The 18,807-nt window shown below is 39.2% G+C and overlaps 1 protein-coding gene across 26 annotated transcripts in view; it reads left to right on the top strand.

The window, feature by feature from the left end:
* KCNMA1 (potassium calcium-activated channel subfamily M alpha 1) overlaps positions 1-18,807 on the top strand; it is an 855,266-nt gene that overhangs the window by 649,730 nt on the left and 186,729 nt on the right. For all 26 annotated transcript variants that reach the window (XM_073353218.1, XM_073353215.1, XM_073353216.1 and 23 more), the window contains exons 10-14: positions 5,114-5,224; positions 9,770-9,875; positions 11,135-11,217; positions 12,315-12,384; positions 14,471-14,626. In XM_073353218.1, coding sequence (XP_073209319.1) covers positions 5,114-5,224; positions 9,770-9,875; positions 11,135-11,217; positions 12,315-12,384; positions 14,471-14,626 — 526 coding nt within the window. The remainder of the gene's footprint in view (positions 1-5,113; positions 5,225-9,769; positions 9,876-11,134; positions 11,218-12,314; positions 12,385-14,470; positions 14,627-18,807) is intronic.

Genomic DNA, 18,807 nt, shown 5'->3' with positions numbered 1-18,807 from the left:
TTAAACAAGCCAAGAATTTCTGTGCATCATGTCCCAAATGCCAATTAATGGCCCCCAAGAGAGTTCCATGGGCTTCATTAATATCCTTTCTCTGGGCAGAGACCCACTTTGAATTAATAGGAATCAACTTTATAGGCCCCCTAGAAAAGAGTGCCTCCAGACATGACATGATAACAAGTACATTCTGTACATGACCTGATACTCGAAAGCCATATCACTGTCTTTGTGTGGGTAGGGAGTCCCAAAGACATCCTGACAGACCAGGGAACAAATTTCATGATGAGATATGTCTGTGGCCTGCTGAAAATCAAAGTATTATGCACATCAGTATGCCATCCACAGATGAATGGTCTAGTGGAAAGATTTAATGATATGCTAAAGAGAATGCTCAAGAAATTCATTACCCCAGACCCTCAACGCTGAAACCAAGTACTTCCAGCCCTACTCTTCACCAAAATATGTTGGGGAAGAATAAACATGGCTTTTGTAAAGGGAAATCATGCCTCACCAATCTATTAGAATTCGTTGAGGGTGTCAACAAATGTGAGGACAATGGTGATCTAATGGATGTAGTGTACTTGCACTTTCAGAAAACCTTTGGCAAGGTCTGTCACCAAAGGCTGTTAAACTAAATAAGGAATCCAGGGGTAAGAGGGAAGGTCCTCTCATGGATCAGTAATGGGTTAAAAGCTAGGAAACAAAGGATCTGAATAAATAGTCAGTTTTTACAGTGGAGAGAGGTAAATAGTGAGATTCCCCCAAGGTTCTGTGCTGGAGCCAATGTTGTTCAATGTATTCATAAATGATCTGAAAAAAAGGGGTAAACAGTGAAGAGACTGGGCAGCAAAATGACAGATGAAATTCAGTGTTGATAAGGGCAAAGTATTGTACATTGAAAAACATAATCCCAACTATACACACAAAATGATGGGGTCTAAATTAAACTCTTACCACTCAATAAAGAGATATTGGAGTCACCATGGATAGTTCTCTGAAAACATCTGCTCAATGTGCAGTGGCAGTCAGAAAAGCTAACCAAATGTTAGGAAACATTAGGAAAGGGATAGTTAATATGACAGAAAATATCATAATATCTCTATATAAATCTATGGTATGCCCATGCCTTGAATATTCTGTGCAGTCTTGATCACCCCATCTCAAAAAAGATATATTAGAATTGGAAAAAGTACAGAGAAGGGTAACAAAAATGATTAGGCATATGGAACTGCTACCATAAGAGGAGAGATTAAAAAGTCTGGGACTGTTCAGTTTACAAAAGAAATGACCAAGGGGGGATATGATAGAGGTCTGTAAAATCATGAATAGGAAGTGAATAAGGAAGTGCTATTTACACCTTCACATAAGACATGAACCACAGTCACCAATGAAATTAATAGTCAGCAGGTTTTAAACAAAAGGAAGTACTTCTTCACAGAACACAACTTGTGGAACTCATTGCCAGGGAATGCTGGTAAGGTCAAAAGTATAAAAGCGTTCAAAAAAAGAATCAGATAAGTTCATGGAGGATAGATTCATCAATGACTATTAGCCAAAATGGTCAGGAATGCAACCCCTTACTCGGGTGTCCCTAAATCTCTGACTGCCAGAAGTTAGAGCTGGATTACATGGGCTGGATAACTCAATATTTTCCCTCTTCTGTTCATTCCCTCTGAAGCATTAGGCACCAGCCATGGTCAGAAGACAGGATATTGGGCAAGATGGAACATTGGTCTGACCCAATATGGCCATTCTTATTTTCTTAAGAAGCTCACAGAGAGAAAAAGGAAGACTGCAAGCCTTGGAATTTAAGGGCAGGTTGACTCATTTTGGGTTAAGTTGATGGACTGGGCTAATTTGAGATGAATAGAAGGGGAGCAGTTAGGAGAAAGCTGGGGTCTCTAGAGAGAACTGTTCCAAGAGCAGTTGACACAAGCCTTTCTGCTTTCAGAGCAGCCTTTTACTGAGACCCTTCTTTGCTGCTCTGTATAAAAGCCAGAGATGGTGAGAAGAGTTAGCAAAAAGTCTGTGCAATCGCGAAAAGTTTTGCTTACAAGTAACTTATTGACTTCATGCTACTGTGACCATGTTTTGTGTCCCTCAAAGGAAATATTGACTACTGTGAATGCTAGCACTTAACTCTGTGTTCAGTCATTCTTGTTGTTTGCCTCAACCAAGATCATTGATTACCTAAGTCTGACTACTCCCCCAAGAAATAACATGGAGATATCTGTTCTGCTGTGCTTACGTTCACAAAGAGAGAGCCTACAGGATGAAACAGCCATGGGGACCTAGCCCTTAAAGTCATATTTGTACTCTCCATTCATTTACATTGAGTAATGAGTTTGCTACACTTTATGAGCTGATGCAATATCTGATTTTAGTGTTCTGTTACATGAGAGAGACACAGACTCTTCTCTGAGCTGATTAGGTCTTAACTGGAGTATTGTGCCCAGTTCTGGGTGCCACATTTCAGGAAAGATGTGGACAAACTGGAGAAAGTCTTGAGAACAGCAACACAAATGATTAAAGGTCCAGAACACATGACCTACGAGGGAAGATTGGAAAAAAAAAACGAGTTTGATTAGTCTGGAAAAGAGAAGACTGAGAGGGGACATAATAGTTTCCAAGTACATAAAAGGTTTTTAGAAGGAGGAGGGAGAAAAAATGTTCTTAACCGCTGAGAATAGGACAAGAAGCAATGAGCTTAAATTGGACATTAGGAAACATTTCCTAATTGTCATGGTGGTTAAGCACTGGAATAAATTGCCTAGGGAAGTTGTGGAATCTCCATCACTGGAGATTTTTAAGAGCAGGTTAGACAAACACCTGTCAGGGATGGTCTAGATGATACTTAGTCCTGCCATGAGTGCAGGGGACTGGACTAGATGACCTCTCAAGGTCCCTTCCAGTCCTATGATTCTATGATCATTGCAGTCAGCTGAACCCTCAGCTGCACCCAGCGAACACTGGGCACAGCTGAAGGATGCTCCAGCCAAGAAGTAGTTTGCAGCTCCCCAAACTAGTGACAATTTCTACACCAGCCCTGGCTCCAGCACAGAGGCTGCTATGAACTGCCAGATTGTGAAGGCCCTACAGGGCAGCTCTCAAGTCTCTTTTTGCCTGAAAAATGGGTCAGATATTTGGTTTATTGTATTTGTTACTTATTGCATGCTGATGCAGTGCTTGGTAACCTATGTAATAGGGGAGGAAGTTTTTGTTTCCTGCTTTGAGGAGTTCACCATCTGTGGGTCCAGGTCTTCATGCAATTCTACCAAACATATAGCTTATGATGTCGTTGAAGCTATAGCAGTCACTCATGGTAGCAAGCACTGCACTTGGCAAATACGTATTTGTAGGACCAGGTCCTAATTAGACATAGTATAGCCTAAATATAATTTTATATAGACCATTACAAATTGAAGGAAAAAAACAGTCTGTGATTTTTGTTGTTTGTTTTTACAAATACATTAGCACAAGACTTTAGATCTGAATTTAGGAAGACAATTATCTCAAACACTTCTTATATGGCCTTTCAGTGACAACCCACCAAGCCATGAGCACATGGAGTATTAGAAAATAAAGCGGTAATAGTAAAGCAGTCCCCTATAGTGTGCTGGATTAGTATAATACTTCATTGTGCTTTGCTTTCCTAGTCACTACCAGCACCACTGCGAACGTAGTAGTACATGATGGTGATATTATTAACTGCATCATGCATATTACTGATTTATTTTTTGTTCTGCATCATTATCCTTTCACCAGTGAGTTCATTGCATTATTTTCATATACTTAGTCAAGCACCAAATTATGAAGCAAGTACAGGCTCCCATAATAGTCCCTTATGGTACATTACATAAGCGATTATTGCTGCTACCTATTATTTGTTGCTTCCAGCCAATGAGGTTTCTACATTAATGGAATGCGCACAGAACAATTATGAAATAGGTAAGACTTGGGCAGTTTAAATTTTGCCCTTGAAATTATTTTGCTTCATTTTGGCCACCTGCTGGCAGCTCAGATGTCAGCCAACAAATAAATTGTGCCTTTGTTGCAATCAGCATATAGGCTCAATCAGCTGTAATGAGGTCAGATTACTGAATGACTCTCTGCTACCTTAATAATTAAATTGAATCCACACTTCTACTGCCCTCTCTTTCCCTGACAGCTGTAAGAAATGTGGCAAGCAACAGCAGTAGCAATGGAAGTACTGTAAATACCAGCACCTCTCATGAACTCATCTGACTAATGAAAGCCATGCTTTTGTCTGTGTTGTGGTAGAAACACTGAGCCACTGTAGAGCATGCTGGAGCACAAGTACTTGGACAACACTTTATAATAAGTGGCTTAACAATCCATTAAGCAAGGAAGCAAAGAAAGGACAGAACTGTAGACATTTCACTCAGCGTGTAAGAAATCAATCTATAGAAGTGGACACTGTTTCTGTGTTGTATATTTGGGTTCTCCCCTTTGACACTGCTGGAAATTGCATGGAGCATAAGTGTGATAGCACTCTGTACAGATTCTGGTTCTGTGAGGGTGTTCCATTGCATTGCAGAATTAAAAAATGTCCACTTATTGTAAAGTGCTCCCACTGTAGGACTTACAGTAGAAAATGCAAGATTTCTCTTTTTATTGCTTATGGCCCATAATATGTCAAGCTTCTCACTGGCTTCACTGATATAACTGGGAAAATAAGTAGAATCGTTTCAGGGAGATTTGTTGTCTCATTACATGATAAACTCTATGTTTCTGAACAAAAAATTTAATAGTAAATCTTAGAAGAGGAGGTGGAAGGAGAAATATGACTCTGAGAGGGACTGGATAATACAGCATATAAGTGTATACATAAATAATAATATTTATTGCTAAATGTTTAAAACCACTTGGCCAAATGGTTTTGCTTGTAATAGTCTTTTGCAGCATCAGGTGAGATCCCATATATAGTTTCAATGTCAAAGTACCTTCTAATATTGATGGTTTCCTTTGATGACTTCAGGGAGTGGGATCGGGAAGAATGCTTCCTTTTTCAGCCAACAGTTTATTTTACCCTTTTTGTTTGCATGCTTGTTTGTTAGTTTTCCCTGCAAAAGTAACTGTACATTTTCTGTCACAGGCACATAGTTGTCTGTGGTCACATAACACTTGAAAGTGTGTCCAACTTCCTGAAGGACTTCCTGCACAAGGACAGGGATGATGTGAACGTGGAAATCGTCTTTCTGCATAAGTGAGTAATCTTTCCAACCAAAACCTTTCTTGCTAATCAAAAAGGTCTGAAAATGTCCTAAAGTCTCCTTGGAGTCAGTATTGGTTTGAGGGTAGAGCAGGGGACAATGAGACTGTTAGGGTCAAACTTATTCAGTGAAGTTAGACCAGAGATGTCTTTAACCTGTGTGGTGAAATCCTGATCCCTTTGAAATCAATGGCCAAATTCCTGTTGACTTTAATAGGACTAGGATTTGACCCAGGATGTCAATTTGTGACTCTTCCACTAGCTTTTTATAAGTCTAAGGTTGGGATTTAAGGAGTCTTACTCCTATTGAATTTCAGTGGGATTTAGGTGCCTGACTCCCATAAACTCTTTTTGATATTACCAGCCAAAATCTCTTTGAGCCTTGCTTTTCACATGTGTGAAATGTTAAAATACTTACCTAACATACAGCACAAACCAAACATGTATATAGGTGTGAACTACTATCTCTCCCGTTTATCATGATGACACAAAGGCCAAGATTGCATTATGAAGTCATACATTGCTGTTACAGTTTAAAAAGCCTTATTTCATTTTCCAGTGAAGCTTTTTTAAGTGTGTAGTGTCAATCCATGAATACTTCCCAGTCTTGCTGTCAGTTGCTATTCTTCATTGGTTGCACGTTATCTGGTAGTTCCCTGCAAAATATTTTGTTAAATTACTGAGGCCTAAAAATCAGTTTCTAAATATTTGTATCCATTATTAATCTTAATCAGTGTCTTTCCTAGGGGAAGCTCAATATCTTTCTATAAGAAAGTCTCAAGAACATCCAGGCAGTTGCACAGAAATTTTTCATTTCTTTTCTGGGCCCAAATTCTGCCATCAGGTGCATGGAAGATCTCACATTGACTTCATTTAGAGCCGTACGCATCAAAGGGGGATATCTGGCCCTAACTGATTTTAGCTAAGCCACAACAAAGACTGAATTGGTCTGGTATACAGTTGGTACATTGTTCAATAGGTGTTTGTGTTGTTCTGCATCCAACAGCAAGTGGAAACAAATCATCACGGAAGAAAAAAGGAACAGATTGACCCAGCCTAGTTAGTTAAAACTTGACACTTAAAAAAAAAATGCTTCCTACCATTCTCAAAATAATGCCTCTGCAAAAGAGGAGGCCTGACCAAGGATATTTTATACATGTCATTAATAAATTAAGGAAGCAAATGCTGTACAAAGAATGAGAAGCCTTGATCTAATAGGCTGTACAAGAGAGAAATACCACTACATGCATCCGACGAAGTGGGTATTCACCCATGAAAGCTTATGCTCCAATACAGGTGTTAGTCTATAAGGTGCCACAGGACTCTTTGCTGCTTTTAAGAGAGAAATAGTTTAAATAAATTTCAAATTAATTAAATAATTAGTGAATGATAATTAATGAAGAATAATGAATTAAATACATATATCTGAATTTTTGAAGAAATAAATACTATGATAGATCAGATCATCTGTGGTTATCCTGATTTGAACAGCATATTTGCCAACATTGCGAAACTAATGGAATGTTGAGAATGAAATCTTGTTTTCCTATTTCAGAGTAACAGCCGTGTTAGTCTGTATTCGCAAAAAGAAAAGGAGTTCTTGTGGCACCTTAGAGACTAACCAATTTATTTGAGCATAAGCTATTTCCTATCGGTTACCACAATTGTTCCCACCTACTAGCATACTTAATAGTACCGGTACTTGAAGCCACTGGACTTCAGACTCATGCTTCTTATAGTAAAGAAACACTCAACTGTATGTCACTAGTTTTATAGATAAGTATATTTTAAAGAGTGCATGACACTCAGAAATAAGAAATAATATTCAACACATATTAATAACTACTGCAGAAGTTTTCTTTGGCCCTGGATAGTTCTAAATTTAGTTTATGGAGATTATATCATGCAATCTATGATGCAGATTGAGAACTCATGTTAGGAATGCCCATTCATAGGTATCTATTTCCATCTTCAACTTTTATGCCTCATCTGTCTAACAGTTGCAAGCTAAATTGCAGAAAAGCTGTGTTTTCTGATTCTAACCATATATTTTAAATATATGCTGAAACTTACTTAAAGATGTGCATAACTGGCTGCTTTTCCAAACACAAACATCACAAAAGAGATTCTGCTGCATTTAATCTTCTCTTCGGGAGATTACGAACCTGTAGAAGATGAGTACATCTTATGTAAATTAACAGAAATATCCCATTCCGATGACTTTGTTAAAAGATAGTTGGATTGTAAAATTTTGAAAAATGACTGGTATCATCCTGTAACAAGAAGTGCTCCATGGTACACTGCTGCTGCTTTTAGCTGCTCATAGAGTCTGAACAGTTTGGAGAAGTCCAGGATGCACTCTGAATTGTAAAAATGAATGAGATGATGAGCACTGAATGATACAATCCACGTAGATCTATGAAATTGGTTCAGTCACCCCCAGGTATTGGGGCTGTCTGGTTTTACTCTATTAAACTGTGACTGCTAGCAAAACAGCAGTACTACAAAAACAAGATGCTGTTGCACAGGCATAGTGATGCTGCAGACAGATAGAAATAGCAATTGCTTTAAATTATTTAAAACTATATGTTATCTGGTAATATTAGTGATCATGTTTAGGTCAGGTATTTCCTGTCAGTTAACGACTGACTGGGCCACAACTTCTCCAGCCAGTCATTAGTTGCTTGGAATGCCCTTCCCGTCAGCAATTTTGCTTAAAGGTAGTTGCTGTTTGTCACTAGCATCCCGTTACACACAATTCAACATCAAATTGGCATGTCTTAGGGAGAGTCTGTTAGAAATAGCTATTTGCTTGAGAGAAATATGGTGTTAACTGTCTTTTCCTATCAAGAGCAGCATGCATTTCTAAGTGCCATGAGCTGTTTTTGAATGAGTGATATTAATACACTTAACAGCAAGCAATCCACTTTCCTTCTTGTCAAACAAAATGATTAAAAGGTTAAGAATTATTTGTGATGATTGGATAACGGAAGTTGAAAATGCATAGAGTTGCTACCTGGCTGATTTTATAAGATTGCCATTAAATTGGAATAATGGATACAGTTGATATCCCCTGGTAACTGCTCGTATTTTATTAGGATAGGAGGGAAGTTTCCCTCTACATGACCACATGGAACTTAATTTCCAAAGGTTCCGGCACAAAAAAAGGTGTGACAAACTTGCACCCACAATTGCATATGCACTTTAAACAATAGTTTATAGAACTCTGATAACTGCCCGTACGCAGGATGGGTGACTAAGCAGTTACTACTCATTTGCATGTGCATTTGCAGTAAAGGCACACACAACTGCAAGTAAACATTTTTTTTATTTAATTGACGCTGTTTACCTGGCAAGTAAATGCTTTCTTTGTTACTAAGAGAGCTAGATAGGTATGTGCCATATTTTTATTATGAATTACTTTTCATTTGACTACTTGCTTATGTGAAAATGACCACTGGTCAAAAATGACATGACAAAATTATAACGAATGCACTTAGTAACAGTTAATACAATCTAGAGGTATTATCAGGTCCTCTTGGTGGCTGTTAACCTACTGTATGAATTATACAGTCTGACTGTATGACTGGAATTGCATCAAAGTGCAGGTAGATAACTGTGTGGTGTGGTCTGAGTGAGCAGCCCATACACTAGGCAGATTTTCCTTTCACTCAACAAAGCCGAGGAGTTTCTAGGGCTCAGTGTTGTTCTTGTATGTATGAATTGATATTGCTAAGAGCACATCTTTGATGGATAAATTTGTTCCTATTTTCTAGGTTTGTTTGTGTTTCTTAATTAACCTGGGAGCTGTAGAGTTGATAAATAATGCTAGCTGCCAATGTGAACCTTTTCTGTGCTGTTGTGTATGATTCCTAGATCTCAGCTGTGCCAAGCAGTATGGATACTGCATCTATCTCAATGAGACAGAATAGTTACACATCAAATATAATAGTTACACGCACCTCACTGTGTTTGAATTGATGAGAGCTACTGTCATGGTTCCATGACTAGCTGCACCTCTGTCCCCTTTTCTGGTCTCTCTCAGTGCACTCCCTTCAGACGTTAGGCCACATGTCTTCCTCTGTTCTGGGTGGAGTTCTCTGAGTCTTCCTCTCTTACCCTACATGCCAACTGTGATTACTCAACAGGCTCGACCGGGGTAGGCATCTGCAAGTCTTTCCTTTGGGAGCTTCTGACGAGTGGCTAATGCAGGCCACTGGACAGCTTTCTCAGACCAAAGTATTGTTTACTCTTAAAAGCAGGAGCAAAGCACAAGATAAGAGAAAACAGCTAACCCTGTAACCGTCACAGCTGCTACATTCAGGGAAGCTGGTCTTACCTCCATTTGGTAGGCCACATTCACATGTAAGTGGGGACATATGTAGTGAAAGGAATGGAGCTGTGCTAACAGTAGGTGAGGCCCACTGTTTTCACCCCACAAGAAGAGTATCAATGGAATTTCAAACAGTTTAAAAATTAATACAAGAACAGGACAGATATGTTGTGCAAACTTCTTGTTTGTTTTTTCTCCCAATGCAGTATCTCCCCTAACCTTGAGCTGGAAGCTCTTTTTAAACGACACTTCACTCAGGTGGAATTTTATCAGGGTTCAGTTCTCAATCCGCATGACCTGGCGAGAGTAAAGGTAATGATTCTGTTGATTCTTTATTTCTACTAGTTGTCGTCTCTTAAATAAGCAGATTCTACCTCCAATCCAACATCCACTGAAGTTAATGGGAGTCTTTTAGTTGACTTTAATAGGAGAGGTCCTATGGTTGTTAATATTAATGTTTAACATTTTAAAACTTGATGTTATAAACACTATTGGCATGTTTGCATAGGGGCAATTAGAAAACATTTTTTCACCCTTTTTCTATTGTCTGGTGTCCTGAAAAAGTAAATACAATTTGAGATATTTGCTAACTATAATAAAATGGCTGTATTGGTTCAAGTATTCTATGCTAAATTATTTTATCCTCTTAAAGCAAACCCTGAAGTTCAGAAGAGTAAAAGATACCAAACTTATATACAGCATTACCCCATTTCATGTCTTTCTAATGGGACGTGAACAAGCTTCTTAAATCGTAAAGATCTTTGCCTAATGTTAAGCTGTTCTAGTGAGCAGAAATTAGGATTTTTGCCTGTGCTGGCTACAAAAGCTGTTTGGTCCATTTTTATACAACATATGCTGAGCTGAGCTCCAATCAGCAGCATAAAATGATGTCCTTGTAATGGCTATACAATTCAGTCTGGTTATCTTCTCTCTTCCATTCCCTGCTTTACTGTGTGGTATTTGCCCAAATGTACTGAAAAAAAGGTAATTTTGTTATATTTTAAATCTGCTACTTTATGCTAACCAGACCAGAGGTTGATGATTGTAAGTTTTGCCACTAGATTAACTTTGCCCCTAAAATCAGTGATCTTCTGTTATTTTTATGATGTTATTGCCCAAGGACCCAAACAGCTCTGACCCCGTTGTAATAGTCACTGTACAAACAACAGAAAGACAGTCTCTGTCCCTATGGGTTTAGGAGCCTGACCTGCAACATGGAATTTTAAAACTTTGGCATGTAACCTGTTGGTACTTCGTTTTCGGTATCTCTGAAGGAACATTAGTAACTGGTAGTAGTAATAACTAAAGTCCTTACCTACCATGAGCACTATAATGTTTGGAAAGTGTTTTGAAAAGTTACAGTGATCAGTTCCATGTAAGTATTGGCACTGATATCATAAGGAGTCAAATCTACAGCTTACCCTAAGCTTTATACTCAGCAAAAACTATAAACTGTTGTTCTTGCTCCTGGAGGAAGAAGCTGATTTCTTAGAAGCCGGTGGCTGTGAGAAGAAGTTGGAAACAAAGATTTATATTTATGTTTGCTTTTTTTTTTTCCCCCGGTGTCTCAGATAGAGTCAGCAGATGCATGCCTAATCCTTGCCAATAAATACTGCGCTGACCCAGATGCTGAAGATGCCTCCAATATTATGAGGTAACCCGAAGAGGTTTTAAATATGGTTGTCATTCTCATTTCTGACCAGCAAATTGCTGGTGTCTAGGTGGACCATACCCACATCGGTTACAGTTGAAAACTTCTCACTAATTGCTTCCAGAGAGAGGGAGTTAAATTGGGGGAGTGCACGGGATGGCCTCGATAGTGTGGAGAAGTCCAGTGTGCCTAGAGTGTGGGATGCCTGTGGAAGGAGCAGGGTTTAATTATGCTCATTTCATTTTCCATAACCACATTTGGGATGTGATGGGAAAAACCCTGGTTTGATTTTAATTGCAATACATAGAATAAAGAGTATTCCAGATGCAGATTAGTGTGTTCTTAAACGGATTCAGTATATTTTAATATAATAAAATGCAGAAGTGTTATTGGGAATAGAATTATCTTCTGTGTTCTCACAATAAATGAGTTTGATTCAATAAAACTGGATTAATTAAACACTTCAGTGGGTAATGGGAAATTAATAGTGGGAGGGGAGCATCACACTCTTCTCTTTGCTCTTCAAATCTCCTCCCTACAAAAAGAGATTCAAACAACTTTATTGGACAAATTTATTCTCTGATCTTGGGAATAAGTCAGCAATGTAAGTTTTCCCCATATGCCTGCAATGCAACTTCTGGCAGCACGCTACTGTAATAAGCTGTTGCTCTCAGAAGGTATGTGTACTCTGAACACTAAACCTGGGCTCTGTCTCAGGTTGGAGCCCAACTCCCCCTTTCATCCACACACAAATCAGTCTGACTTGGGTCAGCAAACATTGAGGACTCAGGTTCTTAGAACCCTGATGGGAGGGTTGGATTAGAGCCCAAGTCCAGCTGTGGTATGGGTCCAAGCCCTGTCATTTTGCAATGTGGACGCTGGTCAAGCCGTAGGCCTGTGTCAGAAGGTCTATCTAGTGCCGTGTGTAGTGTAGTGTTAGCATGGCTGTGAGACCCAGGTCCAGAAATTGTAAACCCAGGTTTACAGTGCAGTGTGGATGTTCAAGCAAAGGCTCAGAAACACCAGGTCCACAAGCTAGGACTATAGGAAGAATGGTAGAATGTCGAAGATGTTAATTTTTTCTTTCTTTTCTTTTTAAGAGTAATTTCTATAAAGAATTACCATCCGAAGATAAGAATTATCACTCAGATGCTGCAGTATCATAACAAGGTAATGAGAAGACCAAGGGATCTCGCTCTTCAGAGCTACCACAGTATCCCACATCCACTTATTTTAGCTGCCTAAATGGAAAGCATTTTCCTTTCTCAGTAGGAACATGTGAATACAAGTTGTCATGGAATCCACTAAAGAGTTAATTCTGTTGTATTTACATATGCCAGGGACCTTATCAAAACCCTAGGATGTTTGTTACCCTGGGGTGCTGAGCTTCCACAGCTCCCATTGATTTCAGTTGGGCTTGTAAGCACACATCTCCTGTGAAATAAGGCCCAGCTTGATTCACTAAACCATGTATGATGCTGGTATTACCTATACAGATAGGAGAGTGTTTGGGATTACTATAGAACAGTGGTTTTCAACCTGCAGTCTGTGGAACCCTGGAGTCTGCAGACTATTCCTAAGATTTCCAAAGGGGTCCGCACCTTCATTTCACTTTGAATGGTCTCGTGAAACATACGTTAACTTCTATGCTAAACAATCTGTTCTGTTGTACTTAGCTGTTACACTCTGATTAAGTTTCCCAGACCTGAAGAAGAGCTCTGTGTGGCTCAAAATCTTGTCTCTCTCACCAACAGAAGTTAGTACAGTAAAAGATATTACATCACCTACCTTGCCTTTTTATAACTGTAGCTAAAGAAGTTTAGGCCTGCTCAGGATCCACCTGGTTTTACACAGTGTGATTTCTATTGCCTGAGTTAACTGCACATACATGAGTGGAGGGCAGCTAACATACAGAATTTGGTCGTCCTCCTTTTGTGGAACAGAATCATGCTATTTCTGTATTTTAAACGCCCTCAACAGGAAGCATGTTGTATTAAAAACATGTTTTCTCTTTATATTTCTAATGAAAATGAATGAGGAAATGAAGAAAAAATGATGAATGGTGATAATCCGATTATCAGGAGGAGGAAAGCATGAAGGACTCAGTGTTTGTGTTCATGTGCAGCATATGTGTGTCTGTGATAGAAGGATGAAAGTGACCACTAGAGTTTTGCATTTCACAAAAACCTCTAGAATGTTCTGTAAAATTTTTAATTTGGCAAAACATATTTTTCTAATGCTTTTTCCCAAGGAAAAATTGATATGAAAACAATTATATATGGAAGTACCCATTATAACATACTATACTGAATAGTATTAAAAACAATATACATAACTTGTTGAGCAGAGTCAACACTGGATGATTGTTTTTATCCACTATTTCACTGTGCACTAGTCCCATAATCAAAAGCCGGAGAAAAGAGACTCCTTACACCAGGCTCTGTGCTTATTTGATTCTGGGGGTGGGAGAAACCAAAAAAGTACAGGTTATATCATATTGTTTGAGGGCTGGGCTCGTGGACATGTGATTGGGGTATTGTATTTCCACATTAGATAAGATTAAAAACCTGTGTTTGATTTCTGGGGTCTATGTGTGTTTCTTATTTGTCAGGGAGTAACTGAGGTTGCTGTAAGAGGGAGTATACACGGACCTAGGTGCAATGAAAACTTCATAGCACTATGTAACAACTTCAGCTCTGTTGATGGGCCTTACAAAGCCTCCCATCCAGTTTTCCATGGTTGACAGAAGGTCACCATAATATGAGATCTTGAGGGATGCTGGGAGATTTGAACTGAAAGGTGTAAAAGTGGAGAAGTTCCTGATACAAAAACTCTACCGGAAATATTTTGGTTTGAAGGAATATTGATTTAAACCCCCTAGTCCAGTGATGCTCAGACTGAGGCTTGGAAGCTGCAGGTGGCTCTTTAATGTGTCTCTCATGGCTTTTTGCAGCACATTGATATTAAAACACTTTGTGCTTTTACTATGTTATTAACCAATTGTAGAATACTTGGTCAGTCATTTTCCTGTGAGAATAATGTTTATAAACAATTAATTCACATTACTGTAACTCTTTTTGGTAATGTTGATCGCTGAGGTATGAGTATCACTGCCCTAATCATATTTTTACCTTCTACAGGAAAAGGAAGTCCAGCATTAAAGGAAAAGATTAGTTGTCACTTGCTTGGATATTTCCTGTGTTAGCAGAATGCAGGGAAAATATTTGGAGTCCTTTACCTTTGTTTCTTCCTTCAGGCCCATCTGCTAAATATCCCAAGCTGGAATTGGAAAGAAGGGGATGACGCAATCTGTCTTGCTGAACTCAAGCTGGGTTTCATAGCCCAGAGCTGCCTGGCACCGGGCCTCTCGACAATGCTAGCCAACCTCTTCTCTATGAGGTCATTCATAAAGGTAACGTCTTGTCTCATTAGAGTGTGTTAGCCTGGGATTCAATTTGGCATGGGGTTGAGTAGAGAGCACAGCTTAAATTCAAAACAGATAGGGACACATTAACCAGTTTGGTAAAACACACACATACATATACACACACAAATTCTGTTATAAATTGGGCAGTGGGCCAGGTTCTTAAAAAATTGTGTTTTTATTTTTATTTGGCACATCTATGGCCATTAAATGATTGTTCAAAGCACAATCCATTTCAATTCTTTTTTTTAGATAAACCACATGTTTATCAAGAAAGCCTCTGCTGTTAAAATAAAAATATGATTTATATACATCTCATATGGCAACAAAGCGCCTAGAGAAAAAGAATGATCATTTTGCTCTTTTACATCAAGTGGCTAGTGGACCTCTCACTGTGAGAATAAATGTGGACCATGTGTTTGTACTTAAGCCCAAACCTCCTACAACATAATTCCTTTATTTATTTCTCCTCAGTCAAAGAGACCCTTAGGGCTTTATTTGCAAAAACTTGTAGTGCTGTTATTCCCACCCTTTTGGGGCAACAGTACCATCTCACTAGACTAAGACCTCACCTGAGTTAGGCCACGTCTACATTACCACGTTTGTCGGTAAAACTTTTGTCGGTCAGCGATGTGCAAAAACACACTCCTTCATGACATAAATTCACTGACAAAAGCGCCGGTGTGGACAGCACTATGTCGGTGGGAGACACTCTCCTGCTGACGTAGCTACTGCTGCTCATTGGGGGTGGTTTAATTATGCCGGCGGGAGAGCTCTCTCCCATCGGCATAGAGTGGCTAACTTGGAGACCTTACAGCGGCATGGCTGCAGTGGTACAGCTGTGCCACTGTAAGGTCTGTAGTGTAGACATAGCCTTAGTCAGTGTTCCTTTCCTCTTATTCTGTTTTCGGGCATTCTTGCTAGATGTAGAGGTTGGCCAGTTTCCAGTCCTGTGCTTGTGATCAGGGGCCAGGACAAGATGGAATGTGAGGTGGGCCATGGCTCCTGAAGTTCATCATGAAAGTGGGCAGGGGTTTCCTAGAGTACTAGGTGGGGAAGCTAGGAGGACTGCCAGTTTGGGTGCACATTCCAGTGGTTGGGAGCCTTTGGTGCAGTGCCGTCTGATATTTATTCTCTTGGCATGAGGTAGAAGCAGGGGTTTCTGAGGCTGCTGTGAGAAACTTCTAGGTGAGAAACCTAGAAAGTCATCACAGATCCTCAGGGGCTGCAGACTCTAGTGCAAGAAGCCATCTTAGGTAAGTATATGTGGTCAGAAGAATTCAGCTTTTCAATATGGCAGTCAAATTATATGAAAGCAAACGTGGGCTCCTCACTTTAACATGTGCAATTAGACCCTTTGCTTCTTTTATCAAACCATTAACTTTAACTCCTCTGTCTTCACAAGCTCAGCTTTGCTGAACTCTCTCTAGTTCATTGACATGCTGCATCTCTGAAGTTAACCACTCTCCTCCTTTTATCCCAAAAAGAAAGTGTAGCAAACATGAAGCAGGTGCTTGTCTCTTCCTTTAATTACATTCTTTAGGGCTGCTGTTCACTTGAGGGTCACTGTGTTGTCCCTTGCTCTGCTGCTAATATTTGTAACCAGAATCTGGCACACTCAAGGGTGTTGAGCTTCTCTGCACCCACATTGGCGTATACCAGCTTTCTTGTGGCACCTTTTTAGGGACAGGCCCTTCTGTGCCTTTGCTTTTGACCCCTTGTATAGGCCATCACCTCTGTTCAGTTTCTGCATTCCTCAGGGCCAGAAGTGAGTCAGCCTCTCTCAGGAAGGACATGTGTGTATCCTCAGTAACCACTACCCCAATGCAGGTTACTTTAAATTTAAACAGATTTCACTGAGAAAATTGGGGACAGCATCAACAAGTAAAAATCATGGCTTGGGAGGAAACTGTACCACCTAGATCTTGTAGATCTTTCGATTAAGCAAGATTAAAAATTGTGCATCTTGATTTTAATTTGTCCCTCTTGCCATCGGCGTGTGTCTCTTTCAAGGCTCAGTGGGACACCAGCAACCTGTTCTGCCAGTCTCTTGTTCCTCTTTAAGCCACCCATTCTGTATTTCCTCCATTTCATAATGTATTTCCTCCATTCATTCACTCCTTTTCAGCAGTGTAATGAGATGGGACTGACTGATCAACACTGGGTTATCCTTTATGATTTCTACTACAACCTACAGGCCCATTCTGCAAGGCTCTGAGGACTTTCACTGAGGGTTTACAGCATTCTGAACTTCCATTGAAGTCAGATGGAGTCTTGCTGATTCTGAACAGGTGTTTCTAGTTGTATAGTATAATCATGGGAAGATTGCCTAATTTGGTTTATACCAAGGCAACAATGTTGCTAGTTCTTGTTGTATCTGGCACTTAGATACTATTGTGCTGTGCATAGTGCAATGCGTGGATAGATCATAATTTCTGTTGTTCAGTTTCTGGGAGGCCAACAGGCAAAGAGAACATGTCTGTGCTCTTATGAGCAGGCTATTCAGATACTGCATCAGCAGTGTTTTAGGATTAAAACAAAAATATATAGTTTTATCAATGTTTTGAGAGAAAACAGTTAATATTGGTTAACATCAATTTCTGCTATCACTACTCAGGAACGATGGATTATTCATGCGGGTAACTGGGTGTAGATATTATCAGGGAGTTCAGATTTCTGAGTTTGTTAATATCTGGAACAAAACAAACACATGAGAATTGATGCATATTAACTAAAACCAAAATCCTCACTCTATCAATGCCAAGACGACGTTGACTGTTTTTAATTGAAATAACATTCTCCCCCAACACACACAAAAATTTGTTTGATCTCAGTAACCATTAATTGATGGAAATTGTGAACCAATACAACACTCAGAGCCTTTGCAACTGCAAGTGGACTATGTTGATATGGATTGTCAGGAAGGGCTGTATAGGAAAGGGAGAAATACGTTCATAAACTGCTAACTGGGAGTCCCTTTCCTTCCATTGCAAAGTAGCACTCTTTCTAGAACATTTAAGAACTGTCAGACCTTTACAAATTCTTTAGGCAAACATCAGTCGTGGTGTTTTGTACACATCTTAGAACATTGCCAAAAAATCTTACTGAAACTTCTGTATTAAAAAAAAAGTTGGAGGTGTGTTCCCCCTTCTTCCTAACCTGATTAGAAAGTTATTTAATGTGTTGTATATGTTTGGTCAGTCAAAGACAAATGAACTTCATCGGTGGTGATCCCACACACATTTCACTTGTTATACCTTAATCTTCAGCCAAATGATTTGTGTAAACTGTCTGCCCAACATTAAAGGCAAAATAAATTTATAAACCTCAAAATGTTATATTTAAATCTAATATTTTCCTTTTGGTTTTATAGCTGTAGTCTCATATGGAATCTTTTAGTTTGCTCTTGGCACTAAATTAAACCAAGGGAAAATCAGTTCAAAAATGTTGCATAACATGCAGTTGTAACAGAAATAGTTCTGTAAATACTTAAAAGGAAGAAGGAAAAATTGTGCAATAAAAAGATTTAAGAGAAAACAAATCAAAACCATACAGAAAGGTATATTTTAATAGGTCCATTATTTTTATTATGTTGAATATTCTCTGAGTTATATAAAAAAATGAAATGATATGCCTGTTCATTGCATACATGATCTCAGCACTAGATTGAAATATTGCTCTATACAGCAATTAGAGCAATTACTGTTTATGGTTTGGATTAACAAACATTTGTTTACCATTGTAAAAATATTTTTTAAAGTAAGTAAATAAAGCATGGGATTATGGAGGGCCAAATTTTGCCCTTGGATACAAGCGTGCAACCCCACTGAGGTCACATGATTCTTTTTTTTTTTTTTTTTTACAGAGTAGAGTTTGGCTGCAGATTTCAATAGGAGTCTGTAAATTATGAACCATCTTTGTAGCTCCCTGATGCTTGAGTCACTGGGCATCATTTTGGTCATGAGGAACAATTTAGAACAGCCTCATGGCTCTGCTAAGTTATATTGACAGCAAGAGCTTCCTAGAGGCTCCTTTGACAGCTAGCATTGGTGATGCCCAGCCATGCCTCCCAGCCTAGTCAGGTTTATGCCACCCAGGCACTCACCTGCTTCAGAGGAAACCCCAAGCTGGCTTTCAGGTTACTGTTTGACCCCAGAGCAGCACAAAGC

Source organism: Lepidochelys kempii, chromosome 7 (assembly GCF_965140265.1).
Source record: "Lepidochelys kempii isolate rLepKem1 chromosome 7, rLepKem1.hap2, whole genome shotgun sequence".
Classification (NCBI taxonomy): domain Eukaryota; kingdom Metazoa; phylum Chordata; order Testudines; family Cheloniidae; genus Lepidochelys; species Lepidochelys kempii.
This window is presented reverse-complemented; position numbering and strand designations above follow the sequence as displayed.